The 24982-nt window shown below is 32.7% G+C and overlaps 4 protein-coding genes and 1 pseudogene across 5 annotated transcripts; 2 read left to right on the top strand and 3 right to left on the bottom strand.

The window, feature by feature from the left end:
* LOC146920123 (uncharacterized) lies at nt 1–1808 on the bottom strand. Its single transcript, XM_085713500.1, has 3 exons — nt 1669–1808; nt 1207–1508; nt 1–704 (listed from the first exon to the last, which is right to left on the bottom strand). Exons 1-3 carry the CDS (start codon nt 1718–1720, stop codon nt 177–179), a joined length of 882 nt encoding a protein of 293 aa, XP_085569626.1. The 5' UTR covers nt 1721–1808; the 3' UTR covers nt 1–176.
* A 1469-nt stretch (nt 1809–3277) lies between these two features.
* On the top strand, nt 3278–5779 carry LOC146920124 (naringenin,2-oxoglutarate 3-dioxygenase-like). The gene is made up of 3 exons (XM_085713501.1): nt 3278–3777; nt 4022–4450; nt 5266–5779. Exons 1-3 carry the CDS (start codon nt 3415–3417, stop codon nt 5545–5547), a joined length of 1074 nt encoding a protein of 357 aa, XP_085569627.1. The 5' UTR covers nt 3278–3414; the 3' UTR covers nt 5548–5779.
* Nucleotides 5780–8529: 2750 nt separating this feature from the next.
* Nucleotides 8530–10158, bottom strand: LOC146920125 (uncharacterized). The gene has a single exon (XM_085711111.1). The coding sequence runs from the start codon at nt 9631–9633 to the stop codon at nt 8530–8532; it is 1104 nt and encodes a 367-aa protein (XP_085567237.1). The 5' UTR covers nt 9634–10158.
* Nucleotides 10159–12507: 2349 nt separating this feature from the next.
* On the top strand, nt 12508–18705 carry LOC146920126 (calcium-dependent protein kinase 28-like). The gene is made up of 12 exons (XM_085713504.1): nt 12508–13150; nt 14288–14418; nt 14622–14663; nt 14805–14916; nt 15002–15080; nt 15347–15516; nt 15688–15814; nt 16839–16954; nt 17050–17157; nt 17256–17318; nt 17520–17693; nt 18254–18705. Exons 1-12 carry the CDS (start codon nt 12752–12754, stop codon nt 18410–18412), a joined length of 1680 nt encoding a protein of 559 aa, XP_085569630.1. The 5' UTR covers nt 12508–12751; the 3' UTR covers nt 18413–18705.
* Nucleotides 18706–19864: 1159 nt separating this feature from the next.
* On the bottom strand, nt 19865–22339 carry LOC146920127 (F-box/kelch-repeat protein At3g06240-like; annotated as a pseudogene). Its single transcript, XR_015011682.1, has 2 exons — nt 20905–22339; nt 19865–20476 (listed from the first exon to the last, which is right to left on the bottom strand). The product of XR_015011682.1 is annotated as an F-box/kelch-repeat protein At3g06240-like (transcript).
* Nucleotides 22340–24982: the final 2643 nt, after the last annotated feature.

Raw genomic sequence — 24982 nt, forward strand, 5'->3', positions numbered from 1 at the left:
TTTAAAACTTTAATTGGAACATTTTATTAAGTATTTGGAATTGGAATATTTGAAGACCACAGGAATTGTGGTCTCTCATTAGTCTTCAACAAAAGTAGAAAACAATGCAAAAGAAAAAACTACAAAAAATCATTCATCATCCATGAATCACTTAGCAGAACTTTCTCTTATGACAATCACTTAGCAGATTTTCCTTCCTCTTCCTCCTCAGAAAAACGAAGATGTTTCCCTTTTGGTGTTGGTAATCCATTCAAATGCAACACATTAGGTGAATCAGCATTCACACTTTCATCCTCCACTTCATTCACAAGTTCATCATCACTGTTGTAAACAAACCTTGTGTGTTTTCCAGCAAATTTTGGAACCACCTTTTCATTCACTCTAATGTTGTTTAGCCCTTCACACAGTTCATCAAGCCCTTCATAATCTTCTTCTTTTTCAACATCATAGTAGTCTTCTTCTTCTTCTTCTTCTTCATCTTCCTCAGCCATTTCTTCCTCCACATCATCTTCATCATTGTTGCATGAGTTGACTTGCATTGACCAGATAGAAGCATCTTCATCTATGCTGCAGCTACCAACCACACTTCCTTCTGTCACCTCAGAGGTGCATTCTTCTGATACTTGAGATTTCTCTGAGAAGTCAAGGGACTTGGTTATCTCACACTTTTCATATTCACAGCTACCTTGGTCCATTTTCACCACCTGCCATCATTAAATTGAGATCTTATTTAAAAAAACTGATTAATCAAGCCACAAATTATGCTACCAAGACACTTTATACAATCACTAAATTGAGATGTTATAAAAAAAATTGATTAATCAAGCCACATAAATAGTTCATTAAGTGAGGATGAATCAAACTTTATAGATTATATATCTAGGCCAAATCTCCATTTTTTTCAAAAGCAATTGAAACTTCTCAAAAGAAATAAAGAGTTCTATGATAAAATTTTAGTTGTACAAATGACTAATTATGATATCTATTCTAAAAATATTAATCTTTATACACCTAAAATTTCAGAAAAATATAAATAACATAAAGATTTCAACTACTGGTGACAAAGAACATGTGAGTTTCAATAAAATGGGACCAAACTAATTAAAAAGACTTGCAATAAAATCAAAAGTAAATATTAAAACAAGAGAAAACAAAGAAATAGTTTATTTCATGAATTTTTCTTTGGTTAGGGATAAAAAAAAGTACCTGAGAAATTGATTGTTGTTGAACAACAGAAGCATTGTTATTGACACTACCAGAAAGACTCTGAATTTGAGGAGAAGCCTCTTCTTCAACCATCTGCATAAGGGTCTTCACTTGTCCCCTCAGCAAAGCTTCACCAGATCCTGGTGTGTTCTTCACACGGCTACCTCTTTGTTTCGCAGACGGTGTCTCGAGATTTCCACCAGCAAGACCCACAATTGGTGAATCATTTGTCATGTCCATCAATGCACATCGATCTTGATTTTGTTGACCCTTTGATTTTGACACAGAATCTTCAAATTTTCCTGCAAAAAAAAAAAAAAAAACAAGAATTCATAAATGTTATTGATTCAAGAATATTAGAACAACCCAGAATTTTTTTCAAGATGTTTATTGGATTGAGAGTGAAATTAAACCATAAAAATATAAATTTGCATGAAAAGAGAGAATTTTTTTTTTACTGACTTGAAAGTGGAATGGTGTTGGTGAGAGTTGTTGTGGATGATGGGGTTTCCATTGAAAGTGATTGACGATTGAGAAATAGAAAAAAGTAGAAAGCTTTGTATGAATTTTGCAGAGATAAAAAAGATTGAATAGAGAATAATGAAAAGAAGTGAAGAAGGTGAAAGTATATATATAGAGTTTATAGAATGAATGTAACCGTTGGTGAATGCGCGTTTCCCAATATGGAAGGAGCCGTTGGTTTTGAATTGGGTCTTTTCTTTGGGCTATTTGGCCCATTATTGGTTTCGAGAAAATGGGCCATAGAAGTGCATGCCTAAGGTCTCGTGGGGATTGCTTGTTAGACGCCTAACAATTGCTCACATACAACTCAAATTTTCGAAAATACCTGTGCCGATAATTAACTATCATTCACCAATGAACGGGAGTTAACTACCGTTCAGTGCAGGAGTCACCCTTTGTTGGTAAGTGACTTCAAATGCTGCAAGCCAATGACCAACCATGATCCCTACATTGAATGAATTTAACTCTTGTTCAGTAGTGAACGGTAGTTAACTATTGTCGGAGATAACCCATTTGGGTTGGCTTAGTGGTATTGACGGGAAATACTTCAGTGACTTAGCTTAGGTGCCATTGGTGCCATTGGAGAAATCCTGGCCGTTGATGTGTGTGAATGTGTGTGGGAATGTGTGTGTGATGTGTGTGTGTGTGGTGGAGATGTAATGGTATGGTGACATTGGTGCCATTAATGGCACCAAAGTGGTTCCCGGTATTGACTTGAGATTTGGGAGTGTGCTCCTCCTTGAGGTCTCAGGTTCGATTCTCTCTAGTGTCAATTTAGGTGGGCTAATTTAGCTTCTTCAAAAACTATTGTTGGAGATATTTTTGGATATTTGAGGTGGTTGTGAGCGATTGCTAGGTGTCTAAAGAAATTTTTTTGGGTCTTGTTATTCTTTGTACGTCTAAAGCAATTGAAATTAGATCTTTTAAAGAGATAGTAGCATAAAAATTCATTAGTTACATATATGTATGAAAAAAATTGATAGGTCAACATTTAGAAGGTTTTAAATCATAACGTTCTATCAAAATTATTTTAATTTTTTTTGAAGAGATCAAAATTATTTTAATGTATAGCCCTAAAATTATTTTAATGGCATAGCGTGTATTCAAACCTAGGCCGACTTACACACTTACACTCTCTCTACAAAGCAAAACAAAAATTAGTCGCTAGCCTCAGGTTTTTCCACAAACATTTAATACCTTATATTGATTTTAAAGGACTTAAATACTCTTTTATGATCTTAAGTTAGCATAATGACAAATATGATGTGATTTTTTTTTTATGAACAATGATAATGTGATATTATCCAGTTAAGATTACTCAATACTTTGTACATTTTAAAACTAATAAATACAAAGATATTCACCTCAAAAAAATAAAGATTGCGAAAAATGATAAACTTTACTTTATCTAGTTTTAGTACAAATCTACATTGATATTTGCCTTTGCCCCAAAAAAGGAAACATATCACTATCTATAAATAGTTACTGGATTTGTGGTAAAGGGAAACATCTTATAATCCATTCATTCATTACATACTTTCATCCTCTTATTACAAAAAAAACACAACATGCATGCTATCTTCCATTCCCGAACCAATTAATCCATCATCATATTTCGATTTATACACAAAACCACAATATAAATAAGAGGAACAAACATAACAAATTAAACAACATATAATACTAATGGCACAGGCAAAAACCATCACTTCTCTATCCGAGGAAAATACGTTCGAGTCGGGTTTCATTCGTGATGAAGACGAACGTCCAAAAGTTGCTTACAACCAATTCAGCAACGAGATTCCAGTAATTTCAATTGCTGGAATCGACGAGGTGAATGGACGTAGAGAAGAGATATGCAAGAAGATTGTGGAGGCTTGCGAGGAATGGGGTATTTTTCAAATTGTTGATCATGGTGTTGACACCAAACTCATATCGGAGATGACACATCTTTCTAGAGAATTCTTTGCTTTGCCACCTGAAGAGAAACTTCGTTTCGATATGTCCGGTGGCAAGAAGGGTGGTTTCGTTGTCTCCAGCCACCTCCAAGTAATAATACTAACCATTTATATCATCTTAAAACCTAAATATTGTGGAGAATTTTTATTTAATGCTTCTAAAACAATTTTTGTTGCACGATCTTATAAATTTTTTAATGTGAGTTATATTTTAAGGACTTGTCAACATGCCTAAAGATTTTAAGAATGCTTCTATATAGATACTTATAGATCACTCACAAAAAAAGTAAATGTTGTTTATTAGTATTATTCTAATTGTTGATTTGCATATGCAGGGAGAAGTGGTGCAAGATTGGAGAGAAATGGTAATATATTTTTCATATCCAATTAAAGACAGAGATTATTCAAGGTGGCCAGACAAACCAGAAGAGTGGAAAAAGGTAATAGAAGAATACAGTGAAAACTTGATGAATTTAGGTTGTAAACTATTAGAGGTATTGTCAGAGGCAATGGATTTAGAAAAGGATGCATTGACAAAAGCATGTGTGGATATGGATCAAAAAATTGTGGTCAATTTGTACCCAAAATGTCCCAAACCTGACCTCACATTAGGAAACAAACGCCACACAGATCCAGGTACTATTACCCTTTTGCTTCAAGATCAAGTTGGTGGACTTCAAGCTACAAAGGATAATGGTAAAACATGGATTACTATTCAGCCTATTGAGGGAGCTTTTGTTGTTAACCTTGGAGATCATGGTCATGTGAGTATATGATATTTTTTATGACTTCACCATTAATTGATTATTAACCACTAACTAACTTGATAAAAAAACTCTCAAACACTATCTTAAAGATGGTATTGGTCATCTACTCATCCATGTTTTATGACAGAGATTAATACCCCGTAGATATAAAAAATACTCGTTTAAATTTAGATCAACCAAATCTTGATCAGATGATCTTTACCATAGCATGGAAATATACCTTGCATGCTTCGTCTAACATGCACAAACAAGTTTTGCACCATGCATAAGTGTCATTTTTAAAATTATAGATCGGTAAATTATATCATATTTTCTTTAATTTAATGGTGAGATTTATTTATCCAATTGTGAAAACTAGCTTACGCATAATGCAAAACTTGTCTCACTTGTGCACCATAGAACTGACCTACCTTACAATCTATTTCTCAATAATGCAAGGTTGTTGGGGAATGGATTGATCATTGATGAGTTCTTTTGTCCTAAATTATCTATTTAACATAAGAAAATTAGAGAATATATATTTTATACATCGACATTGTAAAACTTTTCCTCAAATATAAATATTGTAGATATATTTTATAAACAAACTTAAAAAGTGATACTTTGGTGTAATTTGATTGAATGTACGTATGTATGTATCCATGTATAAAAGAGTTTTACGCTGTCATGAAAAAAATGTTATACCAATTTTTTTTTAACTATATCATGATATATGTGTAATAAATATTTAGGTCTTGAATACTTTGACTGAAATTTTGCTTCTTAGTCCATACTGAATTGATTGAATTGAACATGTTACATGTGTGAGGTAGGTTCTTAGCAATGGAAGGTTCAAGAATGCTGATCACCAAGCAGTAGTAAACTCAAACCATGACCGTTTATCAATAGCCACATTCCAAAACCCAGCACAAGATGCAACTGTGTATCCTCTCAAGATTAGAGAAGGAGAGAAGTCATTGCTAGAAGAACCAATCACATTTGCAGAGATGTATAGAAGGAAGATGAGTAAGGATATTGAGACAGCTAAGCTAAAGAAACTAGCCAAGGAGAAGCAATTGCAAGATATGGAGATTAATGCCAAAGTTGAAGATTAACCTATGGATGAGATTCTTGCCTAGAGATTCCTGAAGATAAACTTGTTGTGTTTAATGTGTGCACAATATTGGATCTTTGTCGTTTTTGTCTTTGTCTTTATTTAGATAGAGGTTGTTGGGTTGTGACAATTTGTCAAACTTAGTCGTGTATGAAAGTGTGTCATGCATTTTCAAATGTTAGTTAGGACTTATGGATCAAATATCATTGAAAGTCTTGTGTGTGTTTTATGAATTTGGTTGTAAAACCAAAATGAGTGGTGTTCATTTTGGTTGTAAAAATTTGTTTTGATATATATATATATTTTATAATCATTCGGTTTTCAAGAGAAAGTGACTATGATAATTTAAAGTTTAACAGAAAGATAAACTGAACTTAAATAAAGTTTGATTAATTCGTATTTCATTTAGAGTTTTTTTTTGTTGTTGTAAAAGATGATTAGTATTTAATATTAAGACTCTATCCAAGTACAAAATGTGCAAGAAAACTAGAAAAGAGAAGAAGAATACATACAAACAACATAAGTCAAGGTTTATATATAAAACAAATCATCCCAATTAAACCACAACTAAGAGAACTCAAAACAAAACCAATAGATAATCACAAAGCAGAAGAAGAAAATTACAAAATCCAATGGATGGAACTACCATTGATTTAAAAATTTTGAAACGAGGAGACTTTGCTTTCAACTATCATCAAGAGTGGATTTTCACCTTATCAACAATGTCCATCGTGGTTGCTTGTTTATGCTTGAAATGTCTAGCATTCTCTCTCTCTCTCTCTCTCTCTCTCTCTCTCTCTCTCTCTCTCTCTCTCTCTCTCTCTCTCTCTCCACATCAACTAAATACACCACAACCAAATCATTTTAAGTCTTTTCTTTTGCACTTATGAAAAAGGCATAAGACCCCAAAATTAAATTGTAACTAGAGTTTGAACTTCAGCTCTCCATAGCAATCTGACTTAAAATTGATTTTGAACAAGCCAACAACTTTTAAATTAAAACTTATTCTAAAAGTAAAAACATTTGTTTTTCATTAAATACCAAAATATATCAAAATCAATTTATACCTTCTTTTTTGGGTTAAAAAAAAAAATAATCAACTTATTATACCTCAAAAATCACGTTTACTTTTCACCAAACATGCACCAGATTGGTCGGACTCATACCGTGAACACATGAGCTTGACTTAAAAATCATTCACATCATTTTCATCTTTTATTAAAATAAATAGAGTAATGATATTTTGACATCTATTTGATGACAACTTTGTTGACAATCTTGTTTTTCTCACTTCTTATTGGTCAAAAACAATGGAGAGAGAAAAATGAAGAGAGAAGATAACAACATTATGTGAGTATGAGAGAGAAAGTTGTCCAAAAGTTGTCAAAAAATGGTTGTCAAAATATCATTTCTCAATAAATAACGGGAATTAAGATAGTGGATATTTATATTAAATATGTTTGTAATTACTATTGGTTTTACAATTTTATCCTTTAAGAAAGAGGGTTGGTTTATGTTTTCAACATGTTATTTATTGTTGATTGAAGAAAAAGATGTATAATAAATAGGGGCATGTATGTAAAGAAAAAATTAATGTAGTTGGAAATAGCAAAAGGGTCTTATAAAAAGGGACAAAAAAATTTCTCAAAAGGGTCTTATAATTAGGGACGGAGGTAGTATGTGAAAATGATTATTCATCACCACGTGGTTTGATGTCTGGTTATATTATCTACAATGGTTAAACAACATTTTTTGTTTAAACATCCACTTTTTCACTTCCCAACACTCCACATTATTTTCTCTCTCTTCCACCTAAACATTAAACAAACATTCACAAATAACCCTCTCCAATGGTTAAACAACATTAAACAATCTACCCCACCAACACTCTACCCCACCACTTTTTTAATTCATATTCTTATTTAATTTTATTATTTAATTTTATATTTTTATATTTTTAATTACATAAAAATAAAAATATCAATTATAATTAAATTAAAATAATATACACTTAACGATTATAATTAAACAAAATTTATTTAAATATTTTTTTATTTTCTTAATTTGAAATGCAATACAAGAAACTAAGCACGCGGCACACAAATAACTTAAAATGCTGAACAATAAACTAAGCACACAACACACAAATAACGTAATTAGTACGATACAAATTATCTTCAATTCCTAAACATTCCAAACTTTGCCCATATGTGCTTTACTAGATCTGCTTGCAATTGATGATGAACATTTGAATCACGCAACTCGGATCTAGCACGCACATGATTTGCAAAAGCGGGTAACACCTCGGTCGAGTATGGTGGTGGTTGCGGTGTACTAGATCCACTTTCCTCAGATTGCTCAAAATCGGTCCAGCGTTGAGAATATTTATCCCGTTCATCCTCAACAATCATATTATGTAATATGATGCATGTCCTCATGATGATACCTAAATCGCCTATGTCCCACAAGCGAGCTGGTTCACGGATGATTTTAAATCGAGCTTGAAGAACTCCAAATGCACGTTCGATGTCCTTCCGATATCCCTCTTGATATTTTGCAAATAACTTATCGGGTTCACTTTGAGGAAGTCTAATGGATTTGACGAAAGTTGGATAAGAAGGGTAGATACCGTCAGCTAGATAGTATGTCATATTATAGGGACGTTGATTCACGAAGAAACTCACACTTGGAGCCTTTCCCTGTTCCACATTATCAAACACTGGCGACCGATCTAGAACGTTTATATCGTTCAACGTTCCCGGACATCCAAAAAAGGCATGCCAGATCCATAGATCATGAGATGCAACTGCTTCAAGAATGACTGTGGTGGTTCCCTTATCCCCCCTAGTAAATTGACCTTCCCATGCTTTAGGACAATTTTTCCACTCCCAGTGCATGCAGTCAATACTCCCGATCATCCCTGGGAACCCCCGCATTTCACTAACATGTAGTATTCTTTGCAGATCATCTTCGGTTGGTACTCTCAGGTACTCTTGCTCGTACAATCGTATGATTCCTTGACAGAATCTACGTAAGCACTCCAAAACAGCTGGCGCTTCAACCTTTCCAACAAATTTTTCTTTTCGTCATCGAGATGCTCTTCGTCTCTTAACTTTAGATACATTTCCATTCTCTTTAGTTGGTTTTTCTCCTTCTTCACCAAGGTTAACTCTTTCATTTGTTCAATCTCAGTCTCCCTGATTTGTTTGAATTCAACCCACTCTTTTGCCACCTCCTCCACGCCAGCGTCCTTGCTTTTCTTTTTAGCCTTTTTTTTAGCTGCCTCCCTACCCATTGGACGAGCAGTAGATCCTACAGAGTTTGAGCCACATGCATCACCGTCGTGAGATCTCTTAGTTCCACTACTTCCTGAGCCAATATTTCCTCCTACTTGACTCAGATAACGTGGTTGATCACGGAGAGCTTGCCATTCTTCCATCAAAATAAATTTATTAGTCCCTCCACATGCATATAATTCCTGCGCTTTTCTCAAAACATCATTTTCCGACCAACCGCTTCCTTGCAAACGTTTAGCGCTTTCATAAGCACCAATCCATTTATTTATTTTGCTGCTCATATAATTAAAACGGTTTCGGCATGCAATATGATCGCGCGGTTCATCAAATGAGCAATACTCATTACAAGAATCAGCAACAAGATTCCAAAATGTTGAACCTCTCTGATTTTTGCCAACAATACTGTCTGTTCCATATTTAATCCACGCACTGATTAACACCAAATTTTGTTGCGTGGTCCATCCTGGTTGCTGGCTTTTCTTGCTCTTAGGAGTTGAATCTTCTGGATCAGGAGTGACTTGATTAGCAGCTGCCATGCCACCAGGAGTTATTTGTGTTGAAAATCCTGGAAATTCAGGTGCACCAACACTCTGAACATTTTCAGTCCCCATTGGCATATAACCAAACGAGGGTCTTTGAGATGAATATCCCGGGGGTGTTTGAGATGAATATCCCATCATAGATCCATATGGAGTATAGTTTTGAGCAGAGGATGACGGGTTCAAATATTGAGTATAGTTTTGAGCAGAGGATGTCGGGTTGAAACTTGATGGAAAACCATAGTTAGGCATGTTTTGAGGAGGATGGTTGAAAAATTGATGATTTTAATTTTGAAAATTGTTGGGATTTTGGTAGCCATGTGGGTAACTAGAAGAATTCTGGTTGTTGAAATTGTTATTATTGTTCTCCATTTCACAACAAAAAAAGTTAACAACTTCACTAATTTTGCTAATTGAAAGATAATAATAAGACTAATATAGTGAAAAACTTGGTTTTTTTTTTCTGTGTCCAAATCAAATGAACCAAGTCTCTATTTATAGAGAAAAAAAAATCATGAATTTTGGTATTTTTATTTTTTTTTTGAATTAATTTTGGACGAAATAATTGAGGTGAAAGTATTGAAATGATAAGAATCCGGACAACCAATAAAAACAGGCCACGTGTCACTATCTATCCGTTGCACATTTTCTCTTTCTTTCCTCCCTGCTCTGACGCGCCACTGTCGGCGCGTGTCTTACACGCGCCTAGGTTGACGAAAGAAAGCGGGACGCGTGTCCCATTGTGGCAGGCAATAAACGGTTTATTTTCCTCAACATTTTTTCCTTTTCAACGGAACCTAAACAACCATTGCAAGGCATTTTTTTGTTTATTGTGGCTTTAAACAATGGTTAAACAACCATTGCAAATGGTTATAGGGTATGCAGAGTTGGATTTGTTTTATCTTCTCCATCCCACCAATGGTTCAAACTTTATTAATAGTGTGCTATTGTGGACTTGTTTATCCACCTCATCCATGCACACTATCTCCTATTTGTTTCTTTTAGGAAGTGCATCTCCTAGTTACTATTATTTTCTTACAAAGCACCTCATGTTTTATACACAAAAGTCTACTACATTTCATTAAATAACAATAGATTAATACTTGTTGAAATATTAATGTAAACACGATAACAAGCATGATTAAAGATTGTTTTATTTTAAGTGTCCTTCAAGCTATTTGTAGATAACAAACATTAATATACCCATCTCGATCACTATTATAAAAAGAATAAAAAATTAAATTAATTGAATAATTTATGCATCTTGTCTATACTATTGATCAGATACATTAGTTATTCTATGAATGTAAAAAACCATTTTTAAGAGGAGGTGAAAAAAGACATGAATAGATTTAATTGAATTACTGTAAGGGTAAATAAAAAAAGTTATTTTCTTATTAATAATATGATATGATGATAAGTTATTTGACAATATTTATCTGGCAGCCAAACGAGTGAGAGTGTTGGGTAAGCTATGGATAGAAGACAACTAAGACAACAGTCGACTCCACTTGTTCCACCCATTGACTATTGATAAATTTAATGGATAGACAAATACGAATGGATCCATTAAATAATTTAATACAATAAAAATAATGAAGTGGTATATACTGGTATTTAATGCCATAGATCACACTCCTTCAAAAAAAACATGCCATAGATCACACCATCGCAAGTCACAACGTAATTTAGAATTTATTTTTTTAAAAAAAAAGTAATTTAGAAATTGTAAAAAAAGGTTAATTTAAAAATAAATTTGATTTTTTTCCTCATAATATCTTAAGTTTAGAGCCTGGTAGTCTCTCTCTATCTATCTATAACAAAAAATGAATGAAATTGATTTTTTTTTTTAATTCATGCTAAAGAATATTCAAACTAATTTTATTTAATTTGTGAATATTTTGAGACAAATATAATAATTCAATTATTCCTTAAAAAAAACAATTCAATTATAACATTAAAAAATGTATTGCAAATCATACAAGGTAAGTAAATCTCAAAGATCAAACTTCATTATTGTCACTATACTTAAAAAAGGGAAGAAAACAAATACCACAAGTTTTAACTTAATCATCTCTCATCTTTGCTTTTACCCAAAAAAAAAGAAAAAAAAGAAAAACATCAAACCTATTTTCTTTTTACAGAAGAAACAGTTTTTTTCTTCATTAATAATCAAAACACCAGTACATAAAGAAGAATGGTAAAAAAATATTCAGGGAGTAACTATAAATCCGACTAATCTTCATTGATGAGCAACTTGATTCATTAAATCTCTTCATAATACATCACAACTTGAAATATATCATTTCCATTCATAATTGTATTCACATTGTATATACTTGAATTAGTATGTTATAGTGGTAACCAGATTGGAGTATCGTTGCTTGATCATGCCTTATAACTTTTAAGGTTGATGTTTAGAGTTTTGAACATTATTCCAGTCCTAAAAAATCATTGCTGCATAGGGATAAATTTTGTTCGATGAAGAAACTTTTCTTTCTTAGATATGCAAGTTAAGATGTTTCCACAAACTCCATGCATGATATTAATGACTTGCTATCGAAGATAACATCAACTCATAAGTTAGATGGAAAAAAAAATAGTAAACATTATTAGATGTTTAAATAAAATTGAACCGATCAAACATCTACCTTCTTGAAACATTGAAAAAAATAAATAAATGATGTCATCTTCTACACAATCGAATCAACTCAAAACATACGATATAGTGCAAGAAACTTCAATATTAACCATTGTGAGAATGATGTCACGACATAGTCATCAAACTTATCTTTGTTATTGACTCATCCATAACAAAAAAGAAGTTATTAATAGCTAGAAAATAAGAGTTGTTAACCTGTCATATATGTTGTTCTCAAAATAACAAACTTGACTTTGTTTTCTTTCTTTTGATTGGAAAATAACAATCTTTCTTAGTATAAATAAACATTTTTGTAATAATTACCTTAAAACTAACATGAGGAGAATATGACAACTAAGTTTGAAAAATTAAAAAAAACACATATTACACACTAATTAAATCATTTTTGGCAACTCATTTCTGTTTTAGTTTTTGTTATTACAATCATCATCATAAATTAAACAAAGACATTGTTAATTCTTCTTAATTAACTTTCTTAATCATAATCATATTATTTTTTCTCTCTCTTCATTTCAATGTTGAAAAAAGTCTCTTTTGACCATCATCACCACCTTCTCCTTCTTCCCTTCTTCGTCGTTCCTGCCACATTCCTTCCTTCTTCTCAATCTCAATCATCTCACACGCTTTCTTCATTTCTCTAAATCAATGATCATTTTTTTCAAATTTTCTTAAAAATATCATTTTTCAAACAAAACAAAACAAAACATCATGGGTTTATGTTTTTCTTCTACAAAGGTTGTTAGTGGTTCTAACAGCAACACCACAAACAACAATGATAACCGTAAACGGAATCCGTCAACAACCACGGAATCAACAGCAACCACGGCGGCGCCGACAGCGGCGGCGAAGCAGAAACAAACGGCACAGAAACGTAAAGATGAAACAGCCCAGAAGAAGAATCATCATCAACATCATAGGTTAAAAGACAAAACAGGTTCTAGACATGTTCCTTGTGGAAAAAGAACGGATTTTGGGTATGAGAAAGATTTTGATAAGAGATTTTCTCTTGGGAAATTGTTGGGTCATGGACAATTTGGTTATACTTATGTTGGTGTTGATAAATCTAATGGAGATCGTGTCGCCGTTAAGCGACTCGAAAAAGCTAAGGTATTGTGAGATTCAGCTCTTGTTGTTTCGATTCGCAGAAGAAAAAAAAATGTTTTTTTTATATGTAGATCAATATTTAGATTTTGTTATTGGTTTTGGTTATTGGGTTTGGGAGAATTCATGAGATTTTGTTTTTGTGATGGAGATTGATCAATTTTTGTTATGTTTTTGGATTTTTGGGATTGTAAGATAAGATTATAGATGAATTTCATTTTCATTTGTTTGATTGTATTGTTAAGTTGATTGTAAAGGGATGTTTTTGCAATGTCTGATGATTCATACTGCATCTATGTTTTTTTTTTTTGGTTGGTGTTGACCTAGACTTTGCTCAAATTATTGGTGGTTGAAGTCATTTGTAACTGGGCATAACAAGCTTGACTTGTTATATAACTTGTATATCAAGCCATTTGATTGTAATATGGTTTTTAATTGTGGTTTTGTTGCATTATTTGACGTTGTGGGAAATTATGAATAAACGTGGTAGAGGCAGATGCAATTATTGTCGCGATGCGGCTGAGGAGACCTCCAAATCTTTTAAGTTATTTGACGTTGTGGGAAATTATGAATAAATGTGGTTGGTGTGGATGCTATTATTGTTGTGATGCAGTTAAGGAGTCCTCCAAAACTTGTACGTTGTGACCGTACTTGCGGTTGCTGGCCACAATTGAAAATCAAAGACCCTCCCCTCTCTTTTTATTCCATTTTCTTTTTTCCAGTTTCTCCCGCCATTGTGTTCATCAGTTGTGGCATCCTTCGAGGATGGTTATGATAGTGTTTATTAATGCTAGTTAGAATAAACCCACTTGGGTTGGCCTGGTGGTATTGACTTGGGTCTTGGGAGTATGCTCCTCCGCAAGGTCTCAGGTTCGATTCTCTCCGGTGCCAATTTAGGTGGGCTATTTAGCTTCAAAAAAAAAAATGCTAGTTAGAATAATGCGAGTTCAAGTAACAGATTGGTTGAGTAATTTTCAGATCTGGTTAGTGATGTAATGCCTGCTATTTGATTTTAAATGAATGTGTAGTCTGAGTTTTAAGTTCCTATATACTAGAGCTCTTTCTAGTAATTTCTTGTTGTTTTTGCTCTGCTTCGTTTTCACAAAAGTGGTTTTATGAATCAATCATTGACTTTTGTGGCAGATGGTTCTCCCTATAGCAGTTGAGGATGTAAAAAGAGAGGTCAAGATATTGAAAGAACTTACAGGCCATGAAAATGTGGTTCAGTTTTATAATGCTTTTGACGATGATTCATATGTGTACATAGTTATGGAGTAAGTTAATTTTCCCCCCTATTTTCCTTATTTTTTTCATTGTTCTCATATGATTCCAAGCAGTATTTAACTGCAATAAATTCTGGATTTATCTTTTGGCGGCTGATTTATCAAATCATTTTTGTTGTCTTTATTATATCTGTCGTTCTGCTCAATTATATATACGTCTATTAAGTAAACTGCTTGACAATTTACTTTATTAGGTTATGCGAAGGTGGAGAACTACTAGACCGGATACTAAACAAGTAAGTTCTGTTTAGTTGGTTTTTTCCTTTTCTAGTTGGCTATTCAGAATGTCGACAACTCCACAAGTTTTTGGATCCAGGATCAGCAATGTGTTTTTTCCTTGTACTCAGAACTTACTTTTTCTACCTCTTCTTTTACAGAAAGGACAGCCGTTATACTGAGAAAGATGCCGCCGTGGTTGTAAGGCAGATGCTGAAGGTTGCAGCTCAGTGTCATTTACATGGTTTGGTACATCGCGACATGAAGCCAGAGGTGAGGTCAAGTTTACTGGAATATTGAAGCAATATGGAGTTATGCTGCTAGATATTAAATTCTTTTTTTTTATCTGTGCATGCAGAATTTTCTTTTCAAATCAAACAAAGAAGATTCAGCTTTGAAGGCCACTGATTTTGGTTTGTCCGATTTCATAAAACCTGGTGAGGGAAACTATTTACGTTAATCATTTGATTGATTTGTTTCATTTTTACGCCCTTATGTATTAGACATGTTCTTGCAAAACCCACTTGGGTTGGCCTGGTGGTATTGGCTTGGGACCTGGGAGTGTGCTCCTCCTCGAGGTCTCAGGTTCGATTCCCTCCAATGCCAATTTAGGTGGGCTAATTTAGCTTATTAAAAAAAATACATGTTCTTGCAATCTTTATTTAAGAGTTCTAGTTCTATCTCTTTGAAAACGAATCTTCAGGAAAGAGGTTTCAAGATATTGTTGGAAGTGCTTACTATGTCGCACCAGAAGTGTTGAAACGGAAGTCAGGCCCTGAATCAGATGTATGGAGTATTGGTGTGATCACATACATATTGCTTTGTGGGAGACGGCCATTTTGGGATAAGACTGAGGATGGTATCTTCAAGGAGGTAACTTAATTCTTATGGCATTCTGAATTTTCTGTTTGTTATGTTGGATTTTCTATCTATTTTTTTAAGGACCTGAACAAGTCTTTGTTTCCTTTTCCTTCAAAAAAAAAAAAAAGTCTTTGTTTCCTTTAAAGGACATGAATTAATATTTTGCGATCACATCATATGCAGGTCTTACGGAACAAGCCTGATTTCCGGCGGAAACCATGGCCAACCATAAGTAATGCTGCAAAAGATTTTGTGAAGAAATTGTTGGTAAAAGATCCTCGGGCAAGATTAACGGCTGCTCAGGCTCTATGTATGTTTCCAACTTATTTCTTATTATGAGAAGGCTGTTTATCACATTATCTAGTTTTCATTCCTAAAAATGATTACATTTGTCGCTGCTTCAAATTTAGGGTGTTCAATAATACTTAATGACGAACTAGACTGAAAATTGTGTAAATTATTATATAGTGTAAGACAGAGTCTTACCTTTTTAAAAATGAAGAGAGAGTTTAAGCACTTGAAAATCTATTTCATTTCTAACACCGAGTGTTCAATTATTTTTCATAAAAATTGAAGTATTTTGTTTTAATGATGTGAAGATGACAACTAGGTATATTGCGAAATTGCTCAGTTTAGACTTTTTATAATGCAACCTTTTTTAAAACTTTGCATTAACTATTTCTTTCTTGCCTGAGACCAACATGTCTTTTAATAACGAATGATTATACATTTTTATTTTCAATGAGTGTTTTCTGAATCATATGTATGCGAATTATTAAAGTGAAAAGGGAAAGAAAGGAGGAGAAATAGAAAAAATTTAAGGAACCTAGGACAAAGAATAACTTGGCAAAATTGATTTCACATAACTGTTGCTGTAAATATGCAACATTCAAAGAGTAAGTTTAAAAGTAGAAAAACCAGTTATCTAAAAAGAGATAAAGGGTACTTTGGTAGTCATTTTCGAAATTAACACAGGCCTAAGCATCCTTACATGCAGCTGAATTCTTTCTGTAATTGTTCAGCCGCACTTGAATTGCTTTGCATAATTAATGCTGTAGTTTCTTCTAATAGAATTTTGGTTCATTCAGATTTGAGTGGTTTGGTTTGCATAATTAATGCCGTAGTTTCTTCTAATAGAATTTTGGTTCTTTCAGATTTGGGAATCATTCTAAATGATTTTTCTTTTTAGAGTTTTCTTAATCTAATAAAGAACTCAGACTTTAACACAACCATATTCTAAATGTATAAATTTTTCATTTACTTTTCATGACACATTTTAAACATAGCTATATATCCTAATGTTTAGTTGTACTGATGATTCCTGATATTTACAGCACATCCATGGGTTAGAGAAGGAGGAGAGGCATCCGAGATTCCAATTGATATATCTGTCCTAAACAACATGCGGCAGTTTGTGAAGTATAGTCGATTGAAACAATTTGCATTGAGGGTAAGAAGACACATTAATTCAGTTCAAGGCTTTGCAGGTTAGAAGGTGTTGGACTTGTTTGATGTTGATTTTCTGGTTACTTGGTTATCTTGCAGGCATTGGCTAGCACACTTAACGAAGGTGAGTTGTCTGATCTCAAAGATCAGTTTGATGCAATAGATGTGGACAAAAATGGTGCTATTAGTCTTGAAGAGATGAGACAGGTAACCCATAAATCAAATCACACCACTTTTCTGTTAGTGATTACTTAACCCTCATAATTTAGTATTCCCTGCTTTGGTCTAAAGTGAAGATTTTGCAGGCTCTTGCTAAAGATCTCCCGTGGAAGTTGAAAGAATCCCGTGTATTGGAGATATTGCAAGCGGTTAGTATTTGATATCCTTTGCAGGCACCATCCATATTTGTCGAGCACTTATCATCCCTTATTCCACTTCTAAAATTTGAAAGAAAGTTTGTTGGTGTTTCATGATATTATTTTCTCATATTTTATAAAAAAATATAGATTTAATGACAATAAATGTTACTTCCCCTAATCACTCATCTGCACATTCTTGTGTGCTTGCAGATTGACAGCAACACAGATGGATTAGTAGATTTCACCGAGTTTGTAGCAGCTACTTTACATGTGCATCAATTGGAGGAACATGACTCCGACAAGTGGCAGCAACGGTCACAGGCTGCTTTTGAGAAATTTGACATAGATAAGGATGGGTATATTACTCCAGAGGAACTCAGAATGGTTTGTTTCTTATCTTTCTCATTCTCCCTGAACAGTTTTTATGATAAAATCCCTCCCTATGATCATTAAAAGCGGTTCTCCTGCAATGTACTAGTAGATTTTTGTACCCCTTATCAATGTTTCTGTTATTCTGAGGTGAGGGGGTGTTTGAGCACAGCTAGAAAATCTACTCCACATTAGCTCTATGTGTGTGTGTGTGTGTTGTGAAAGAGTGAATGCCCAACTTAGCGTGAATTGCCGTTTTAAGCCCTGAAATTGTAGGTGTTAAACAATATAGTCTCTGAATATGATGAAATTTCAAAATGATCTTTGAAATTGGAAGTTCTTGATGACATTAATTATTGAGTCTTTTAAACTAATTCCTAAAGTAGACTTGAAAGGAGTAATGTGATCGAGAAATTTCAATTAATTCTAATTTTTGTTAGTACCAAAGACTAAATTGTCCGATCTCTACAATTTAAGGGGACCAAAGTGGTGATTCGCTCGTTTTGTAAATTAATGTTTTCAACATCAAATACATACTTTCTGCAGCTAATATAATTTTCTGTTTGGCTTTTTAGCATACTGGTATGAGAGGTTCCATCGATCCTCTGCTCGAGGAAGCCGATATTGACAAAGATGGAAAGATCAGCTTACCAGAATTCAGGAGACTTTTAAGAACTGCAAGCATTGGTTCTCGTAACGTAACAAGCCCAACTCTACGTCATCGAAGGATCTAGCTTAGATGTGTTTCAGAGGCGGAGATGATTCAAACGAGAGAGTGTTGGAGTTCCCTCTTAAGATGATCTCCTGTGCAGATTGTGTTGAAGCCATTGTGATATATGCTCTGCAGATTTTGCAATCTCTTGCCATTCCATGGAACTCTGAAACTTAAATTATATTGAATATGGCGTCGTCTCGCAAAGGATTGTGTTAAAAGCTTAGTCTAGAGGACTGTGTCAAGAAGTGTTTCATAGAGTGTATAGACCCTGTTTGGATTGGCTTCAGGTATCAAAGTTGAGAGTTTCCATCAGTGTACATCATTTTCAAGTGTCAGGGTTTTCTGGATTTACTTGTGCCATAACATGTAATGTGTAACTATAAATAAAATTCTTCTATTCTAATCCAAAATGGAAAAAAAAAAAAAGAAAAAAGGAATTCTACAAATAATTGTTATATGAAATATATTTAGATTTAGATTTCAGCTGTTATTTATCTCAATGTCTTCTTTTTCATTTAAGTCATTGGATTAGATTGCAACATTGGGAAGTCTTGTGGCACAACTTCATCCAACGGCTGACATTAAAACTGCGGGAAAAGTTACAGCACCAAATCCCAATCCTCTCCCTTCTTTTGCTACCTGCAAAAACCTAGTTTACCGAGTTACTTTTACTATCCTAGATTAAATATTTTAACCTGGAGTCAATAAGCTTGTTCATGAGCCATTTAATTAATTGAGCTCAATCTTATGTTTGAGTTTTATCAAACAAACTTGAAATAGTATTTAACTACTCAAGCTCAAATAGTTCATGAATGGCTCAGGTTAATCTGATCTATTGAAAATTACTTGTTTAGATTAAAAGAAGTTTAAATTTAAAAAATAACTACTCTCTCTTTTTTTGGTGGTGGCCGGGGTTTGAACCCCGGACCTTGCATATTTTTATGCATTATCCGTACCAACTGAGTTAAGCTCACAAGGACAATAACTACTCTCTCTATAAAAATGAAGTCAAGCGCAAGCACAATTAACATTTATTCAAATTAAAATTGAGAATATAGATTACTTTTGGCTTTTCAAATGACATTTAATACTCTAATATTTTTGTTATGAAACAATTGTTCTCTCTTTTTTTTTTATAAGGATAAACAATTGTTCCCTTAAAACCAATCAAAACTATATAATTTTATGATTTTTGAAGACGTTTTTATTTATATTGAATTTTGCTAAAAACAAAATGATGAACTGCATAATTATTTTAGTGTACAAGTTGCCGTTTAAGTCATTGATTAACTAGGTAGCTTATTTGCTATGTTGCTAAACTCTTGAACCACTCAAGAGTATAGAATGGTAAAAGTTGAACAAAAGGGACTTGTGCCTACTCACATACAACAAATTGACTGGAAAAACATGTCTGAATTCAAATAACTTTAAAATAAACTTGACAAAACCAAGGGAGTCTAGGCAAATGGGATAGAAGAATGAAATAGTTGAGCAATAATCATTGTCTTTTTCCAAACCATGCCAACAAGATAACAAGTCAATCTGGTACAACCATAGATGATAACTACTGAACATCTGAATTAAAGTTTACAAAAAAAAAAAAAAAAACATCATTTGCATCCTAAAATGAGATATGCATTTTTTTTTTTAAAATATCATAATTGTGAGTTAGCACAACCCTTCCTGCTGTATGAAAATTCCTTGTTTTTAGTTGTACTCTTCATCAAAAGCCTCGTCACCGAAGGAGGAGGATACTTGTCAAGTCATCATTCAAGATCTTCATTTTCTTCACGTAATTTAAAATTTGCAAACATATATAAAATAACACCAATATTACAAAAAAAAAAGAACCTAAGTAAGTGCCTAAAATTGTAGTAAGCAAGGGTAAGAATATCCTCATCAATGTGAAAAGAGACGTACTTTTCATACGATACAGGCTCATCACCGAATTCTTCACCATCAGACTGAGGAAAATATATTAATCATGTCACCATAAGATGATGAAGAACGTGTCATTCCAAATCTCATTTGTTGAGACAAGGAAAGAACTTCATTTTCTTCCGGCAATTCAACATTTGCACACCTATATCAATTAAAACAATACGAGGGAATAATCTCAAAAATCTATTTATTACTTGGCTAATATAGAAGATCCAAAAACTGACATTGCAATAATTGTTCATTTTTTATTAACTGTCAGAGCCGATATGTAACGAAAGGTGGTAGATATTAGATAACGAGGAGGAACTAAAATTATACCAAATATAAACAATACAATAAAATAGATTAGTTGTAAAAGCAAATGATTGAGCATCACAGCCTTAAGAGAGAAGATCATAAGTAACAAGTCTTTCTGTCTCCAAATAAAATGTCATAATAGGAAGTTAACATATAAGTGGTATCTTAGGAAACCTCACATATATATTTAGGGGACAGAGTTTGTATGATTTCTAAGGGAGCATCAAATTCGATTTCTCGATCAAAATAAAATGTTAGAAGCTACATTCTTACCTTGAGTGGATATTCAGCACCTCAATATTGTCTCCTTTCACAACATCCTTCAATGAGATTAGACTTGGAACATGTGGAATTATTTCAAAAAATTCGGAAGAAGTGCCATGAATTTGAAAAACTTTGAAACCATGTTTCTTGGGTTCATAGTAGATAAGAAAATCGCAGGAATGATGTAACAATATGGCAGCCCCCTCTTCAAAGTGTTCTACCGGCCAACACAAACCATAACATTGCGAATCAGGTCTGCCCAAAGGACTGACCAAAGTATTAATGTTGTAAACCTTAGTCCATGATTCTCCAATGCCATATTCATTCATAACCCACATTGCAACATCATGGAAAAAAGATGTATCACAAATGTAAAGTAATCCCCCTAATTCTCCCATGTGAACAAGATGGTTATGACGAAATCCATTATTATGATTTTGAAACAATGGAGGAGAAGGAAATGATTGCAACCTCTCGTTTTCAAAACAGAAACACAATATAGACTTTTCATGATCCTTAAATCTGATCCAATGAATCGCGCCATTAACACAAGTGGGATAACAAATACTCAAATCTGATCCAATAGAAAGTTGAGGATCTACTTCAGCATTTCTCCATGATGGTGTTCCAAGTGTGTTTATCTCAAGGACAAGACGATCAAACACCCAGCCATTGCCTCGTCTAACATCTCTGTCCCAAATTCTTATCACCTTATATTCATTAGTTTTAGGTTGGAAACCAAAACCAACTTGTCCTAGCATATTTGGCCGACTTCTCTTATCATGAGTGTTAATAGTAGCTTCAGGAAGTCTTATAAACTCCCCAGTGACCGGGTTGCAAATCGTTAAAGGGTGTCCGTCAGATGGGCAACACAAACAAAGCAAGCCATTGCAAGAATTCACAACACCAAACTTATCATAATATGGCTTGAAATCAATATTAAGCTTTTGACTATCCCCGTTACTTTTCTCTCCAATTTTTTCCAAAACTAATCTCGCCGCACGAATAGGGCGCTTGGGTTTATTCTCGATTTTCTCCCTATATGATTTGGCATCACGAAGAGGAACCTTAAATATAGGCGCAAGCTTCACATGATTGTTGCAACCAATCTCATACATTTCAAGATCACACTCAAGAAGGTACATGGTTCTCGACACTAGTCTACGATCATCTGTCCGAATCATGAGACAAATTTGTGATCGCTCAAAGTGCAATTTAGCAAAATGTGGTTCTGAAATAAGTCTTTTCCAAATCTTGCACACACATCTACAAATGAGGAGAGGCTTAATGGGAAGTTGAAGCAAAATGTGGGTAATGATGTGAGATGGAAGATTATCAAAGTAAGGATAAAGTTCACAACTATCTGCCTCATCAACTTTCCCTTTTGCTTTATTATTAGGCTAGCCCTAGCAAGAGTTATTGAACCCTTTTTTCTTTTCATGGTTGCACTGAATTGCAAAAATGAACATAAACTAAATAAGTAAATTAAAACACACTGAAGGGTAAAGATGAACTTCAGAAAAAATATTAAGGGTAAAAATATATATTCCTCCTTCCCATATTACATGACACATTTGACTCTGTCACATATAACAATCCACATTTTTTATCTCAAAAAATTATGAAAATTTGATATTTTGAAAATGTTTATCGAGACAAATCCAATATCTTATATGCTATAATTTGTCTATGTATATTAATTAGTAGGAAAATGCCGTCAAAATCTGTTATATGAATATTGCACATTTTAAAATTAAGTCATTTAAAATGGGACGGAGGGAGTAACTTATAAATTCAAATATAGTCTAAGAAATAAGCTATAAACTACTGATATAAGTTATAAGCTCATGATAAAAAGATAGTCACCAAACATGTCTTTTATTTTTTTTGTGATACGAGCTTATAAACTAGTATAATCTATAAGGTCAAAAATGTGACTTACTATAGTAGAGATAGCATAAAGGGATTCATATATTTGATAAAGGAAATGGTTCATTTCTTTGAATTACATTCTGAAATGCTAAAGTATGAATATACAAGCTAACCATAAAAAACATAAGAATGAAATAAGAATGTTGATTATTGATAAGATGAGTAGTTTACCTTGGATCGGAGAAGTTGAATAACCGAGAGAGTAAAAATAAATTTCGAACAGCGATCAGAAAAGAGGAAAGTGAGAATTGGATAAGATGTGGATGGTAAAAAAGATAATGAGGGTACAATTAAGAGGTTTATGGAGTCCCTCAAATTACTGATTTATCTTTATAGAAAGATACTTCTTCCGTTCCTTTTTAATTCTCATTTTTAGAGAAAAAATTTGTTTCTATTTAACCGTTATTTTCAAAGTTTAATGCAACATTAAATATTGTTTTACCAATATTACCCTTAAATATTTATTGCGGAGAAAGAAACACATGAAATGAAATATTAAATTAATTACGTCATTATAGTAAAAGTAAAAACATTTGTATCAAAAGTAGTAACTTTTATTGATTGTTTTGGTTTGTGTAAAATGGTAAAAAGTGACAATTAAAAAGGAATGGATGTAGTAATTTAAAACATAAAACATTTGTATCAAAAGTAGTAACTTTTATTGATTGTCTTGTTTTGTGTAAAATGGTAAAAAGTGATGATTAAAAAGGAACTGAGGTAGTAACTTAAAACATAAAGAGTGAATACAATATTTCAATGTCGGTTACCTTGAAAAAGAAGAATTCAAAAGTTTCAATTTTATTAGGAAGTTGTCCATAAAAGAAGCTTGATGTGGTCTAGGTGAAAGCATTAACTCAATTTCATGCATTAACTCAATTTCATCATTGTTGATAAGAAAGATCGAAAGAGTTCAGGTAAAGTCATCAAATGTCACTCTAACACTTGTATATAGATCAATTAAAAATTCACATAGGATGTGTTTGGGAAAAATAAGCTATAAAATAGTTGATAGCTGGTAAGCTAGCTGATAGTTGAAAAAATAACTTACAGCTGATAGTTGATAGCTTATAGCTGAAAAAGCTCGCTTGTTAAAATTAATGTGTTTAGTAAAATTGGTTGTTGAAGTGGCTGATTAATAGAAAATGACATAAAAGTACATGTCTTTTTTATTTATTTATTTTGTTTATAAACAATTTTACTTAATATATTTATTTTTAAATATTTTAATTAATTTCATCTTTAAAATGATAAATGTGGTATTAAATTAAATTGTGATTTTTGTGTAATTAAACTTTTTAACTTTGATATAATATATCTTTTTTATTTTTTTGAAAATTATATAGTTTTATTTGAAATTATAAATAGTATATAAACTAGAATGCAAGAGGATCTATATATGAGGGTTAAATATGTTTTTAGTCCCTATAAATATACAAACTTTTTGTTTTAGTCCCTCTAAAAATTTTCTTCAACTTTTAGTCCCTATAAAATTTTCAATCGCTACTTTTGGTCCCTCTTTTTAAGTTAATTTTTGTATTTTTAGATAAAATTATGCAGAAATGTGTAGAATATTGTAAAACAAATTTCAAAAAAAAACTAGAATTTTTTAACAAAACACGAATTAAATATGAATTTTTAACCTTCAAAAATATAAAAATTCATATTAAATTCATGTTTTGTTAAAAAATTCTAAATTTTTTTGGAAGAGATTCTTATAATATTATAAATTTTTCTAAAAAATTTCATTAAAAAATATTAATTCTATATATGAGTTTACTTTAAAAGAGGGACCAAAAGTGAAGATGGAAAAATTTTAAGGGATTAAAAGTTGAAGGAAAATTTTAGAGGGACTAAAACAAAATGTTGGTATATTTATAGGGACTAAAAACATATTTAACCCTATATATAAAATGAAAAAAGAAAGTGCATGGCTGTTCAGCAAACCGTACAAGAAAAAGAAAAAAGTGGCAGTTCCTTAGATAACGTGTCGTGGGTTAGTGGTCTCTTGTTTTAAAAAATAATAAAATAAAAATAAAGGTTAAAAATGAAAGAAAGTATAAAAAGCTATAAGCTATAAGTTCAAAAGCTATTTGAATTAGCTTTTTAAAAAATGATATAAGCTAGTGAGAAAAACTTTTTAGCAAACACATCTCAT

Source organism: Medicago sativa, chromosome 5 (assembly GCF_051527215.1).
Source record: "Medicago sativa cultivar Bolivia chromosome 5, Bolivia_mono, whole genome shotgun sequence".
Taxonomy (NCBI): Eukaryota; Viridiplantae; Streptophyta; class Magnoliopsida; order Fabales; family Fabaceae; genus Medicago; species Medicago sativa.

Coding starts and splice junctions, on each gene's coding strand:
- LOC146920123 (XM_085713500.1), bottom strand. CDS start 1,720: ATGGAAACCCCATCATCCACAACAACTCTCACCAACACCATTCCACTT. Junction 1,509..1,668: donor CAACACCATTCCACTTTCAA/GTCAGTAAAAAA, acceptor TTTTTTTTGCAG/GAAAATTTGAAGATTCTGTG. Junction 705..1,206: donor AACAACAATCAATTTCTCAG/GTACTTTTTTTT, acceptor TAATGATGGCAG/GTGGTGAAAATGGACCAAGG.
- LOC146920124 (XM_085713501.1), top strand. CDS start 3,415: ATGGCACAGGCAAAAACCATCACTTCTCTATCCGAGGAAAATACGTTC. Junction 3,778..4,021: donor TTGTCTCCAGCCACCTCCAA/GTAATAATACTA, acceptor TTGCATATGCAG/GGAGAAGTGGTGCAAGATTG. Junction 4,451..5,265: donor ACCTTGGAGATCATGGTCAT/GTGAGTATATGA, acceptor TGTGTGAGGTAG/GTTCTTAGCAATGGAAGGTT.
- LOC146920125 (XM_085711111.1), bottom strand. CDS start 9,633: ATGCCTAACTATGGTTTTCCATCAAGTTTCAACCCGACATCCTCTGCT.
- LOC146920126 (XM_085713504.1), top strand. CDS start 12,752: ATGGGTTTATGTTTTTCTTCTACAAAGGTTGTTAGTGGTTCTAACAGC. Junction 14,419..14,621: donor TATGTGTACATAGTTATGGA/GTAAGTTAATTT, acceptor TTACTTTATTAG/GTTATGCGAAGGTGGAGAAC. Junction 17,319..17,519: donor TATTGGAGATATTGCAAGCG/GTTAGTATTTGA, acceptor GTGTGCTTGCAG/ATTGACAGCAACACAGATGG.